The 13,810-nt window shown below is 45.2% G+C and overlaps 1 protein-coding gene across 4 annotated transcripts in view; it reads right to left on the reverse strand.

Moving 5' to 3' along the window:
- Window positions 1-13,810, reverse strand: part of CTPS1 (CTP synthase 1) — a 218,302-nt gene that overhangs the window by 118,862 nt on the left and 85,630 nt on the right. For all 4 annotated transcript variants that reach the window (XM_086956865.1, XM_086956864.1, XM_086956862.1 and 1 more), the window contains exons 14-16: window positions 10,967-11,063; window positions 8,876-8,931; window positions 8,515-8,611 (exon numbers count right to left, since the gene is read on the reverse strand). In XM_086956865.1, the coding sequence (XP_086812991.1) occupies window positions 8,515-8,611; window positions 8,876-8,931; window positions 10,967-11,063 (250 nt within the window). The remainder of the gene's footprint in view (window positions 1-8,514; window positions 8,612-8,875; window positions 8,932-10,966; window positions 11,064-13,810) is intronic.

Here is a 13,810-nt window from a genome sequence, read left to right on the forward strand (position 1 = left end):
ATTTGTGTCAGTGAACTATAGTGCGGGTGTCCAGGGATATTTACTCATGATGTACTCAAGACCAATATCCCTGTGAATAAAGGTAGGATGTAAAAATCATTTATATCTTGAGCTGTGAAGAACTTTTATTCGATTTTGGGTAATATTAAATTACTCTAGTTTCAAAATCGCATGAGTCACTCTACTTTGCCGAAGCTTTAGGTCAATTATATTTTTGGGAGAACACACAAGTAGAGGGAGACGCATCTAATTGTTCAATGGCAAAGAAAGTAAAACGTGATTTCCTAGAAGGAGGAGAAAACAGGTAATGCTTCCAGGTAATTTTAACTGATGGCTAATTCACGGTGTATCGGGTGCAATTTTTATGACTGAAAGGTAACAGAATGTAAGCACTGGAGAGATAGAATCAAAAATACAAGACTAGCCAAAAAGCACTTAAATGTCCATTGAGGCTAGCAAAAGAACCAAGGACTGACAAGCAACTCCCAGCAAGGCAGGCGATTCAAAGGAGACAGCACAAAGAAGGCAATCATCCTTCAACGATTTAAAGAAGTGCCCATGTTACATGGAAACCCTTTAAGCAGAAGAAGTGGGCACATATAAGCAAGGTAAAATGACACTGAAGAAAAGATTAAAAGGGCAACATAAGAACACGCCAACGAAACATGCAAAACTAGTAATGTAGTATGATTTAGCACTGAAGAAAACCCAATCATCTTTTAATATACTAGGGGTAAAGTACTTTCACAAACTGTTTTCCTAAAGGCAACACAAAGTATTCCTTGTGGTAATGAAATTGTAAGACTGCCCTACCAGGTATACATAATAAAGAAAATAATTCCTATTCATAAGAGTAGATGATGCATCATGTAGCGAATGCTGTAACTTTACAATTCTACACCATCGGCTGTGAAATAGCAAAACTGCAGTAGGCCTCAATGGGGACTTACTTATTTCTCTTTATTCTACCACAGCAGGGGTGATTACTTTTGTAGTGTTTCACTTTAGAAGAGCACTTGCTGAGTCAGGGGAAATGGAAGCAAGGGCGTGACTGATTGGAAGGAGGCTTTCGAAATTCAGTCAAAAAATATGCTGATCTCTGTGATTTAAGGTCTGAACCATAAACCACAATTCTATGTCAGGATTATGCTCATACTTCCTTTATTTCCATAACTCAGCACTTCAACTTTCAACAAAAAACTACAAGTCCCAACATTATTGTAGTCCATAAGGCGCTCCCAGCCATTCAATCGGAGGCGCCCTGGTCGATGAGGTTGTGCTGCTGCTTACAACCTTCCTCTTTCTTTCCTGCTCAGCACCTCAGATCAGTACCGTTTTACTCTGCTCTTCGGGCGGGTATAATTAGGTAGATAAATGGTTTTATTTTACCAAGTAATTGTTGACTAAGCATTTTACGCTTTATTGGGGACGCGCGTACGTTATCAGCATAGTGCTCGAGTGCGGCGCCTTTACATTTAATTGCGTATATTTCTCTGTCACTGTTTATGCGTTTTGCCTACCGTATTTTCCGGCGTATAAGACGACTGGGCGTATAAGATGACCCCCTACTTTTCTTGATAAAATGTAGGTTTCATGCTATACTCGGCGTATAAGACTACCCCTCTTCCAACATCATGTCATCAAACATGTACTGTAAACATAAGTAGTTGTTAAAAGGCCCAAACAATTATTATACTGCTACATGTTGTAACGCATCATACTGCATAACTTGGCATTTCTTGCAGCATAACTCTGCTCAGGCTTACACATACGTTGGTCTTCCCCTGCCGCATACCTCTCGTGGCCTTTGCTATAGAGCAGCATAACTCTAGTGATAGCGTGTCAGTCGTGAATAGCACACATGTCTGCCCTGGGTTCCTTTCCAGCACTACCGCAAGTTGCACCGCGTCCTTCATTTCCTTGCTCTGCGCATTTCAGCTCGAATAGGGAGCCCATGACAACCATACAGAACACTCCTTAACCCCTTCCGTGTACAATTCCATCAGTGCACTTCGTACATAATGCCGTGTAAAACTTTGCAACAGAATACAAACACAACCATCAAGCTAAACTAAGCACGTTCTGCAACAGCAATGCTTATTTAGTCGGCCAAACAATATTACAGAAGACCAATGCTCATCAGAAAAGGCTTTGACGTGCAAACACAACCATGGCACGTTTACTGAAGCAATAGCACCCTCTACTGACAAAAAGATACATATTTTACACCATGCCTTCCCAATAATACAAAGGCTCAAGACAGTTTGGTCGTTGTTTCCACTCCTAAAATTTTTGTTCCTGGCGTCTTATACGCCGGAAAATACGGTAATTGTATTTTGCTTGCCAGTAATCTTTAATCCTAACAGGCGGGGCCGCGGGAGCTTTCGCGCTCCACTCGCGGCCCCTCAGGGTGCGGTGTGGCGCTGAGGTGTCAGGGGGTGCGCGTCCACGTCTTGTTGATTCCTGGTGCTCTAGGCGCGCGGAGATCAAAGAGCACCGATTGTTCCCCGCGCCTACACGGCCTTCTGTAGCGCTGGAAGCTGTTACGCCTGCTTAAGCAGGTCAGTATTGAAAGAACTAAAGTCTCTCCTACGCCTGCATCGCGGGTAGGTATCACGGATAGTTAGACCTGTGACAGCCTGAGTGTTGGTGTTAGCGCAGTGAACAGCGGGCCCAGAGGCTTGATACCCTTTAGAAAGGTTAGGGTGAGTTGCCCCTGCGGATTTCGACCCGGCGCACACTTAGTGTGCCCAGACTAGTGGCTTGTCACGACAAAACGCTTGCGCCCCTGCCCTGTAGTTCTCTACTGGCGCTTAAGAGCGTTGGGGTTGCTCCTCCTCCTCATGGGTTCTGGTTTCTGGATTGTGCCTCATGGAGGACTACACAGAGGAAGAAACCCTCTAGGTCATCCCTCTGGATGACGAATTTTGCGTTGCTGCGGATGCATCCATCCACCAAGCAGTTAACGCGGCCATGGGGCCTTTTGAACAGCGTATAATGCAATATCAATTTGCTTTTGAGGCGTAGCGCCCGCAAAAGTGCAACAGCAGGTGATTCGGGCGCCTTAGACCGCCTAAAAAAGGTATTTTTGGCTAGATCTGGTGATAATTCCCTCCCCCCTCTCCTGTAGCCCGGACCGCTCCCCTTTGCCTGTCGAAGATGAGTATTCCTAGGAGGAATCAGCGGGCGAAGCCGGCCCCTCCAGGCGTTGGCGTCCGGCAGAGTCCTTAGCCAAAGAGAGCGAAGAACAATCCGACATGCTGGTCACAGAGGACCTTGTCCACCCCTGTTCATCGGAATGGACCCCCTCTTCTATCACCATGCGTGGCGGGAAGCTTACGGAAACGTCTTGAAAAGGAGATGCAAGCTTGTCTTAAAGCAGAGTGTCCACGCCCGGCCCTCCCGGGCAAGGTAGCATTGACCCCGGAGGTGGACCCTAGAATGGCCACCTTCCTGCAAAAGTATATCCGTGATCCCAAAAAAGGGATCGACTGCTCCTGGCGGGCGTGCCAGGACAAACTGCTAGATATGGCAGGCCCCCTAACTAAGGTCCTGGAGCTCGCAGAAGAGGCCAAAGCATTTGGTACCCCTCTCTCAGCAGACAGAATCTCTAACTGGGCTCAACGCGCTATAGTCTTTCTAGGAAATGCAAATTGTGCCCTCTCTACAGAGAGAAGACGCTCGTTCCTCATCAAAGTGAACCCGAAGTTGGGTGATCTCGCCACTTCGGAGGCGGGAGCTATAATAGCACAGGGCGGTCTGTACGAAGTGCCCTTTGTAAAGGAGTTGACCAGGTCCGTGACCACCTTTACTTCGCTTGAAAATTCGCAGTCGTCAAACAAGCATGTGTTTAACTCTAAGGTTTTTGTGGGGGGCTGGCCGTGGCAGGGGTGCTCGACAGGCTGCTTCTACACACAAGGCCCTCAACGAGGCAACGGCAGGAAGCAGCAGGATGCAGGAAGACAAGAATTCTTCCAGTCTCAACGAGGCTCCAAAGGCCGCGGCAGAAGAGGAACAGGCAGAGGCAACATGCCTAACTCAGGGGAGACTTCCTTCTCTTTCCCCTTACCTGGTGGGCGGAAGGTTGGCATATTTCGTAGACAACTGGAAGGCTATTACTTCAGACGCCTGGGTACTACAAACCGTCTAGGGGTTCCATATAGAATTTTACAGTTCCCCGGTTCAAGATTTGCGTCCTCGTCTGCTGGTTTTTGCAGAGGATCAGGTCCCCCTCATAGACCCAGAGGTGACTTTTTGTTGCAAAAAGGAGCGGTGCTCCAGACACATCTCCACCCCAGAGGTTTCCTGAGCAACATTTTTCTAGTCGACAAGACAGACTGAGGACAGCGTCCGGTAATCAACCCGAAGGAATTCAACCAATGGTTGATATACCGACATTTCAAGATGGAGGGCATCCATCTGTTAAGAGATCTCCTCTAGCCAGACGATTGGATGGTCTGCTTAGACTTAAAAGATGCGTACTTGGTGGTACCTATCTTCCCTCCTCACCGTCGCTTTCTAGGTTTAGGAGCGTTACAGGTAGTTAGATGGCAGGGACCAATGGTTCTCTTCTCTGGGGTGGGTACACCCCCTATTGTGCCACCCTCCAGTGGGAGGGGGCAGGAGCCTGTCCCAGGTTGCTTAGGTTCCCCCATCCTCAAGATAGCGTGGAGCTGTGCTTCACCTCGCCTTCCCGCCTGAGGGGTGGAGTTGTCAGAGGTGCGCACACCTCTCTCCCTCACTTGTTTTTCTCGCTGGTTCTTCCGCCGAAAGTGGGGGGTAGAACCAGTAGGGACCAGTTGCTGAAAGCAGCAAGTGGCCTTGGGAAGCTCACAAAGGCGGCATGCCTTTAAAGCTTTCCCTTTGTGAACCCTGCCCATCCTGCGGGAGGAGGCTTGGCACCTCGTCCTTGGATGTGCATTGTTTCAGGCCCCCGAGAGCGGCAGGCTCTCGACCCAGGGGTCCAGTAACATGTCTGTTGATGGCAGCCTGAGCAGCCACTCAGTCGGGACACTAGAAGCTAGTCGGGTTTCAGGGAGCATCTCTAAGATGCCCTCTGTCGTGCATTTTACATTAAATCCCACACAGGCATCAGTGTGGGTTTAATGTGCTGAGAAGTTTGATACCAAACTTCTCAGTTTTCAGTGCAGCCATTATGGTGCTGTGGAGATTGTAATGACAAACTCTCAGCACCATATACTTTTAATGGCAGCACTGCACTTACAATGTCTAAGAATGGTCTTAGACACTGTAGGGGTACAGTGCTCATGCACCTGCACCCTTACCACTGATATAGTGCACCCAGCTAGAGGGGTGACTCATTTATGCCAGGGCAGTGGTTTGTAGGCATGGCACACAGGGATGTGTACCATGTCGACTGTTCACTTTGTTCTGCACCATGACACGCAGCCTGCAACGGCAGTGTGTGAGTGTCAGGGTACAGGACCTCTAAGACTGGCACAATCAGTGCTGCAGCACTTAGAGGCCTTCTCTGGTCACAGTGCCCTAGGTACCTCGGGTACCTTACCAGGGGCTGACCTGTGGCCAGAGATGCCAATTGGGTTTAGGCTTCAATGCACTTTTAGGGAAGGAACATAGGTCCTGGGTACCTGATTAGCAGGAGCCCAGAGCACACTCAGTCATAGAACATCAACAATTCAGCAACAAGTGGGGGCATACCATCAAGAAAGAGGGCAATTTCTCACAACTACAAGTTACTCAAAGGACACTATGGAAACGGATAGTTGTTTGAATGAATGTGTTTCGTGTGATAGAGCTATATTCTTAACTTAAGTGCAAAGCCTCTATTAAAAGGTGTGCAGATATGGGTCCAGATTCTTGCTTGCCAAACACATTAACAGACTGGCACGTTCCAAAAAATTGCAGTGTGAGACACCAGAAACTGTGTAGGCATAATGCCACTTTAGCCATATTGGGCCACGCTGGTGCACCAATATAATTTCCTTGTCTATTTTTAACAGGCCCTTAGTGGCAGAGAAGATTACGACAGATCAATTTCAAGCCTTAATAATGTGAAACGCTTATAGCCATCTTTCAGAAATAGGAGATGGCCGGGATCTGTGAAGAATCTGCAGATGGACAACAAAATATCCACCAGAAAGATTGTTAGTGAAAGAAACTAACTTTTTCTTCTAATGAATACCTCTACCTGCAGATTCCTCAATTTCTGAATAGATACCTTCTATCAAGTGGTGGTTCTGAAGGGCTGGTCATATAAGGAAATCCTGGAATATGGAAAGAGCAAAATGGCCATCGTGTGTCACGTCTGATTCCAAGCAATGGTGCTTAGAAGAGTGTGAAAAGATGCCCATGTCATCGCAACAAATCTCACCCACAATGAACCCAGCAAGTGCTGAGGTTGAAGACTACAGTGAAATGAGCATGGATTACCTCAGATGGTTCCTTTTTGGCAAAGGCTGAACTAATTTTGATGCACAAAATGAAACATAAGGTCCTCATCCGGACCGCCTTGCCCTTTTTGTTGCTAATATTCCCAATGAACAGTCTGGTCACTGGACCTAATCTCCCTCGCTTAGAGGATGCAGTAAATAACCCCTCCCCCCACCACAACTTCTACCACAAAACACCCTCAGAGGGTCAAGCCAATGTAGTCTATCCTCTTCTTGGGTAAGGTGTGGTAGGAGAAAAATGGTGGGAATTTTAATGGGTTGTCCAACATGCAACGGGGACACCAATTTAGGCGGGAAAGAGGTCTTAGATCAAGACCAACTTGCATACAAGCATGCGAAAAATGGATGAACACATAGCGCCTGCAACTCACCTACACCTGTTGCTAAAGTAATGTTCACAAGAAAATTTCTTTTAAACAATAGCAACTTTAATTGGCAACTGTGAAAGGGTTCATATATGGTCCCCATGGAAAGGTCAGAACAAGAATCACATCTAACTGGGGCAACCAAGAGCGTAGGATAAAATGTACGAGTCTCTCAAAAGAATTTAACAAAAACTGGGGATTTGATACTGAAGGCAGTTAAAAGCTGAGAGAGACAACGCAGTCTTGGACAGCGCCCATTGCATAATCCTGCTGGAATTGTGACAGAGTTTCAGATAGATGTGCTTAGAGTTGATCTACATTTTTCTCCACACCCCATGCATCAAATTGATTCCAACTTCCTGATTCCAACTTCCTGAATAAACAGATTTTGTGTAGGGGCACATGCTCACAGTAGAACATCGACCACCTTAGGTGCCAGTTGATAGGAGCATGTGTGTCCCCACTCAGACCCTAGTCACAACGGTGTAGGTTCTGGTGGTTGGGGTGCAGAACCTGCCCCTCCCAAATGGAAAAGGTGGTCCATTCTGAGAGGCAGACCAAGCAGGGGACAGAGGGAGAGTCACAAGAGGTCTGCATATCACGCCCTCCTTGGCTTGATTGGGGAGATCTGAAGGGCTTGGATCTGTTCCTGGCATACATTTCTCAAGATCCAAGGAGTAATGAAGTGGAAAAGTCCACCAAAACCAAAACACCCCTACATGGCTCCTTGTAACGCGTACTTGAGAGTACAAAACTGTGGGCAACGCATGTTTTCGTGAGCGGCTAAAGTCGACATAGATGAGTGGAGACACCATTTATGGTCGGCAAGATGACACTGACTTAGGCAGTCACCTTTGGAGTTTCTGAAGCCTGCCACGTGGTCAGTGACCAGCCAGATCACTTGGTAATGTGCCCAGGCCCAGACTCTCAGAGAAGTGAGATACCTACTCTTCCCTGCTTGTTGACACACACAGCAGTGGTATTATTCAAGATTGAACAGACCAGCCGCAAAAGAAAGGGGGGGGGGGGCTTTTATGGCCAGGCAAGTTGCCTGTATTTCAAGCACATTGATGTGAAGAACCAGCTTTACTGGAGACCAAAGGCCTCTGATCTCCAGTTCCTCCAGATGTGCACCGCAGCCCAAGGTAGATGTGTCTCACTATGTTGATCACCACTGGAGCTCGGTAAAAGTTCATCTCTTGTGTAAGGTGATTCTCTATAGACCATTAGCACAACTCTAACGTGGTTTCATAAGAGACCCTCATGGTGTCCAACAGAATCCCCCATGCTAGAACCTTTGCTAACAAAGGCACTACTCAAGAATGCTCATGCAGCAGTGTGCATATGTGACCAGTAGGGTGCAAGAAGTCAGCAGAACTAGCGGGCAAAGAACCATCAGGATCAGCTCCATTCCAACTGGATTCATACCCTGAATGTCCCGGAGGATAAGGGAAGGCCCTCAAAGATGCCGTATCCAGAGAACTCCTACTGGAATGTTATCAAAAGTACTCAACAGTTTCCTGAAACTACCTACTACCTCCCCAATCGATATTAACTAGACAAATGTGGAAGCCTATGTACTGAAAGCTCTTGGAACCGTCTGAGGTAGCACTATGAAAATTAATTTATTAACTGTATGCCTTCGGTTTCTAGAACTCAACAACAACTAACTGGAAACACAGATAGGATTGTCATAGGAGACACAGAACATATTTTACCTTCTAATTCCACCATTTCCATTCGTTCACCTTCGGTGTCTTGTCCCACAAATTTCAGGCCCCGTTCTTCAAAGCATTTTCTAAGCTCTGGATTCACCTACACAAGGTTGTAACAAAACAATAATGCCATGTGTTGGTACTTACATGTGCTATGTGCGTTCACATCCTAAGTAGTAGTCTTTGAAAAATATCAAATTTGCCATATTATGGTTCTCTATGATTAGCAACAACAGGACTCTAATACATTGTGATGATGTTTTCATCTTAAATTCCTATCCCATTTGGTTTTATCCCAGTGACTACAAAAACAAATTAAAAAGACATCAACCTTACAACGGCAAAAAAAGCAAGAATTCCTTACCTCGTATCGGTGACGATGACGCTCTTCCACATATTCTGCATCTCCATACAACTTTCCTGAAAACAAAGGATGAATGAGAATTCCAGTCTACAAAAACACAGTATTTCATCGGCCAGTCAACAGGCAAAGCGCTCATGAAACATGAGATACAGTGGTAAACACTGACAGTTACTAAAGAATAATCAATAAGTGTTGGTGCAGGAAGTGGTCAGATCAGCACCTTGTGGTTTTGAAATACATCTATTTTTTATTCTATTTATACAGCACAATTTCTAAGATATAATATTTCTTTCTCTGGTTAATCAGTAAATATTTTTGCAGGGTAAAGTCATTATAAATGATTTTATCTTTATTTTGATTATTTAGCCAAATCAAAATAACACTTAAAAAGAACCCTGGGGCCCTTTTGAATAGCACACCATTCAACAGTTCTCCTTAAACATGTTCACTTTAACTGAAGACTTACTCACACTAGTACAGAACAGATTTTCAGGAGTAGGGCTACTGCTACACCACCACTAGACCTAAGTCTTGAACAGTGTACATAAAGTAAGAACTAACCTACCCCGGATGTGGGGAAAGTGACTTGTCACACATGATCATCAACGCCTAGCTGCCGAAAATGCCTCTATGGCTCAGTTTCGAGACAAACTGCCATGGAGACACAAGGTTCCCCCTGCCAGGTATAGAGCAATCAACATTAAGCATGACAATATCTGGTCCTGTGGAAATCCCCTCACCATTTTACAGTGATCCAATTGCAGGAGGTCGCCTTGATTTCAGAACCATTGTAATTAGCTTTTAAGCTAAACTTCTTGAGACATTGCAGTTTGAACCTCTGCTCTACACTAAGGAACGCCCCATCACAGAAGTCTCTCAACCGTTAACAGTGTATGCCAAGATACAGTCTTTCTTACCCCCGCTCCATTGCCCACCAAGCACCCCCGCCCCATTGCCCACCAAGCAATCTACAGAAAAACCGGCCCCGTAATCGGCTATTGTCCCCTGCAGCACAGTGACCACTGGACTGCAAACTCCTGTACTCATAGCACTAGCGACTGACACAAGGTCAATTCCCTGACCTGAAGAATGTACGGGGTACATTTCTCTGCATATTCAAATCTCTGAAACTATTGAATACTAAATGTAAAAGGGCAGTTCATTTTGGCTCCGACTGATTTAAACCAGTGAAAAGACTTGAAATACTTAGAGCCTAAGTGGTTTCCAAAAAGCTAGAGAAAAGGAACATCCCCATAAGAAAATATTGGCTGTGGGGTGAAAGGTTAAACTTAACAACAGCACCTAGCGCTAAGGAGCTACTAACATATTTGGGCTTAGATCCCAGGTCCAGATGGTGCTAGGCGCTTCTCATTTTTGATGCCCATCTTGATTTTAAGCGTAAAACTTCTGCTTGGCAGTAAATTAAGTACTTTTCTTTTAGAAAATTAAAAACTCTCTCTGGACATCGAAATGAATGCCTGTTATCTGGTGTGTTAAATATGTTTAGAGTTTGTACTCCCTCACCACCTCTTGGAATAAGCCTTGATTTCTACCCTGAGAGAATCAAGTGTCAAAAGGAAGAACTGAAGTATTATGGCCCCAAAACACAAGTGTTAAACAGCAATAAGTGAATGTGATAGCCTAGTAACCTCTGACTGCCCTAGGATACCAAGAAAAGACCTTGTGTCTTCATAGTAATGTGCCTCTGGAAAACCAAAGAAACAACCTTAGATTAAATGCCATGAACAATGGATCCAGACAAAAGGCCTTCTTGTAAGATCTGCAGTCAGCTTCATCAAATGAGAGTGACCTTAGTTACTGCCATTTCTAGGTAATCTCAGAACCCCTTCAATATCAAGGTTAGCAGTTCTTTCTGTATCTAAAGGAAGACCAGGAAAACAACGTACAAATCTATCATTCAAAATAGTGTTTAGGGTGGGGAAAAGGAACTTAATTGAGTCAAGCAGCTGATGCAGGATACTCAAACAAATGGCATTCTTGAGAATACAAGTGGCAGAACACCACATTATGACACTTGACAAAACAACAAAGGGAATCAGTTTAAGAAGGTATAGGACAAAGGACACTTACTCATGACTGAATTTTTAGTTTGAAAGATGGTTTTCCTTTTGCCAAGCCGCATGGTGCCCCCCATTTGCCCAGGATTATGCTCTGGCATATCTATTACCTGGAAAAGAATTAAAACAGATTGTATTTAAGAATCTGAATTTGTGTCATAGATTGCACAGCAATTGCACCACGGTCTATTTCACACAGATACCTACCATGGACAAATACTATACAGAAAGGTAGGAAAGACAACACCACCACAGAGAAAGAGAAGCTGTGGATAGAGACCAGTAAAGCGAACCTGCCAGCAAAGATGTAGCTAATGGGTCGAATTGCTTCCCAGAAACACAACCCCTGAATGGCATCACAGTAAGAACTAAGGGCATCAGAACTGGCAGCTGGTGCAAGTAGCAAAACAATAAAGTACAAGAGGTGGCCTTATTGTTGCACCACTTGCAACAGACCTGGCAGGCCATGGAGAAAGTGATGTAGTTTAGGAGTAGGCAGACATCAGGCGGGTGAATTTTTCTGTACAAAAACAAATATGGGAATGATACAGACGAAGGAGTGCATACGGTGAATGGCATGTGCTGAATTCATCTGGAATGGCGATATTCAAATTCATCTTAAGATATGCTCAGAATCTTTTCACTATTTTTTTGATCTATACCCTTATATTCAGGTTGAGATTTTCATTCTCAATATCTTCCCTCAAGGTGTAAATCATACACTGCATCACAAATTGTCTATTTTGATCTAAAAGAGAAATGTACCAAAAAAATCTCACTTCCTGACAGGCAAATAGAGGCTGGCAAACCACTGACCAAACTTGCAAGCCTAGGTACTCATGTCCACGGCTGTTTATTTTGGAAGAACCATTTTGTATGGAGGAAGGCAGAGTACTTATGCATTGGAAATTAAGTTCAGACCTCCTTGGTCGCCTTCCCAATATAATTTCAATGTGCAGCTATATTTAGAACTTTTAACTATTTTTTTGTACTAGAGAAATAGCATAAGAAGTGGCACGACAAAGATGAATCTAGCCAGTTACCACTGAAACCTACTCTAATAGATTTTAGGGGGCTCGCATATCTGCTTCAACCTTTATTTACTGCTGAAGCTTGTGCCCAGTTTCAGCTTGGTTATGGCTCACCTGTATATGACAAGTTCCCTTTTTTCAGGAGGATTTCATATATGAGAGTACAAAGGTTTGAATAAAGTATTAATGCCTTTGTTGTAAAGGTTGCTGTTTCACCGCTGTATTAGTTTCACTAAATTTAAAATTACCTAATCTTTTAAATATAAATATTTTGAGCTGCTTACCAAAGATACGCAAGGCGCAATTGATCATCCACATGGTGGCTGTTTCAGTGCTGCAGCAGAGGCATGCCTGGTTTCAAGAGAGTTAGAACTTGCTCTGTTTTGCTGAAGAGAATGCAAGTCTAGCTACTGAGATGCTAAAGTGATTGAAGTCATCAAGGCAAAGGAATTTGAGGTTAGAATAAGTGGCTCATCTTCCAATGAGCTTTTGAGAGTTTTTGACAACAGCAAGACTCCAAGGTTATTGAGTGGAATTAGCCATTTTCTTGTGTGTGAAGAGGGTTATTGGATGGTAGAAGGAAGCTTTCTTGGGCTGGTACGAAGGTGGTAGAATTCTTCAATGCAACATGGGCTTTTACTAGTTCAACAGTGTTTGATGTGTTTTTCAACTTTTTGCCATTGATAATACTTAGTTTGCAAAAACAACAGGTGATGGACCGAATGAGGATCAATGTCACACATTCAACCCAGTCAAAAGATCTGGGTCCTAATCCATCGTTTTTTTGCACTCCACACCACCCTGGGTTAGACAATGGCGATATGCAAATCAGCTCTGACCCTGTGCCCCATGGGAACAGTCCAGTCCGAACTACAAAAGCCATGTCCTTCCCAGAACGGAATCAAGCATCCGAGGACCGGACCGGTTTCGAGGTAACACCTCTCATCAGCCCGGCTAGCTTGACTCCAGTGGTGTGGAGTGCCTGGGACCCACGTCTGGGCATCCCCAGTACACTTATAGCGAGTTTGCAAAAACAACAGGTGATGGACCGAATGAGGATCAATGTCACACATTCAACCCAGTCAAAAGATCTGGGTCCTAATCCATCGTTTTTTTGCACTCCACACCACCCTGGGTTAGACAATGGCGATATGCAAATCAGCTCTGACCCTGTGCCCCATGGCTTTGTAGTTCGGACTGGACTGTTCCCATGGGGCAACAGGGTCAGAGCTGATTTGCATATCGCCATTGTCTAACCCAGGGTGGTGTGGAGTGCAAAAAAACGATGAATTTGGGCCCAGATCTTTTGACTGGGGGAGTGTGTGACATTGATCCACATTCAGTCCATCACTTGTTGTTTTTGCAATTGCCGCCCTAAGTGCGCTGGGGATGCCCAGACGTGGGTCCCAGGCACTCCACACCACTTGGAGTCAAGCTAGCCGGGCTGATGAGAGGTGTTACCTCGAAACCGGTCCGGTCCTCGGATGCTTGATTCCGTTCTGGGAAGGACATGGCTTTTGTAGTTCGGACTGGACTGTTCCCATGGGGCAACAGGGTCAGAGCTGATTTGCATATCGCCATTGTCTAACCCAGGGTGGTGTGGAGTGCAAAAAAACGATGGATTTGGGCCCAGATCTTTTGACTGGGGGAGTGTGTGACATTGATCCACATTCAGTCCATCACTTGTTGTTTTTGCAATTGCCGCCCTAAGTGCGCTGGGGATGCCCAGACGTGGGTCCCAGGCACTCCACACCACTTGGAGTCAAGCTAGCCGGGCTGATGAGAGGTGTTACCTCGAAACCGGTCCGGTCCTCGGATGCTTGATT

Source organism: Lissotriton vulgaris, chromosome 2_1 (genome assembly GCF_964263255.1).
Source record: "Lissotriton vulgaris chromosome 2_1, aLisVul1.2, whole genome shotgun sequence".
Classification (NCBI taxonomy): domain Eukaryota; kingdom Metazoa; phylum Chordata; class Amphibia; order Caudata; family Salamandridae; genus Lissotriton; species Lissotriton vulgaris.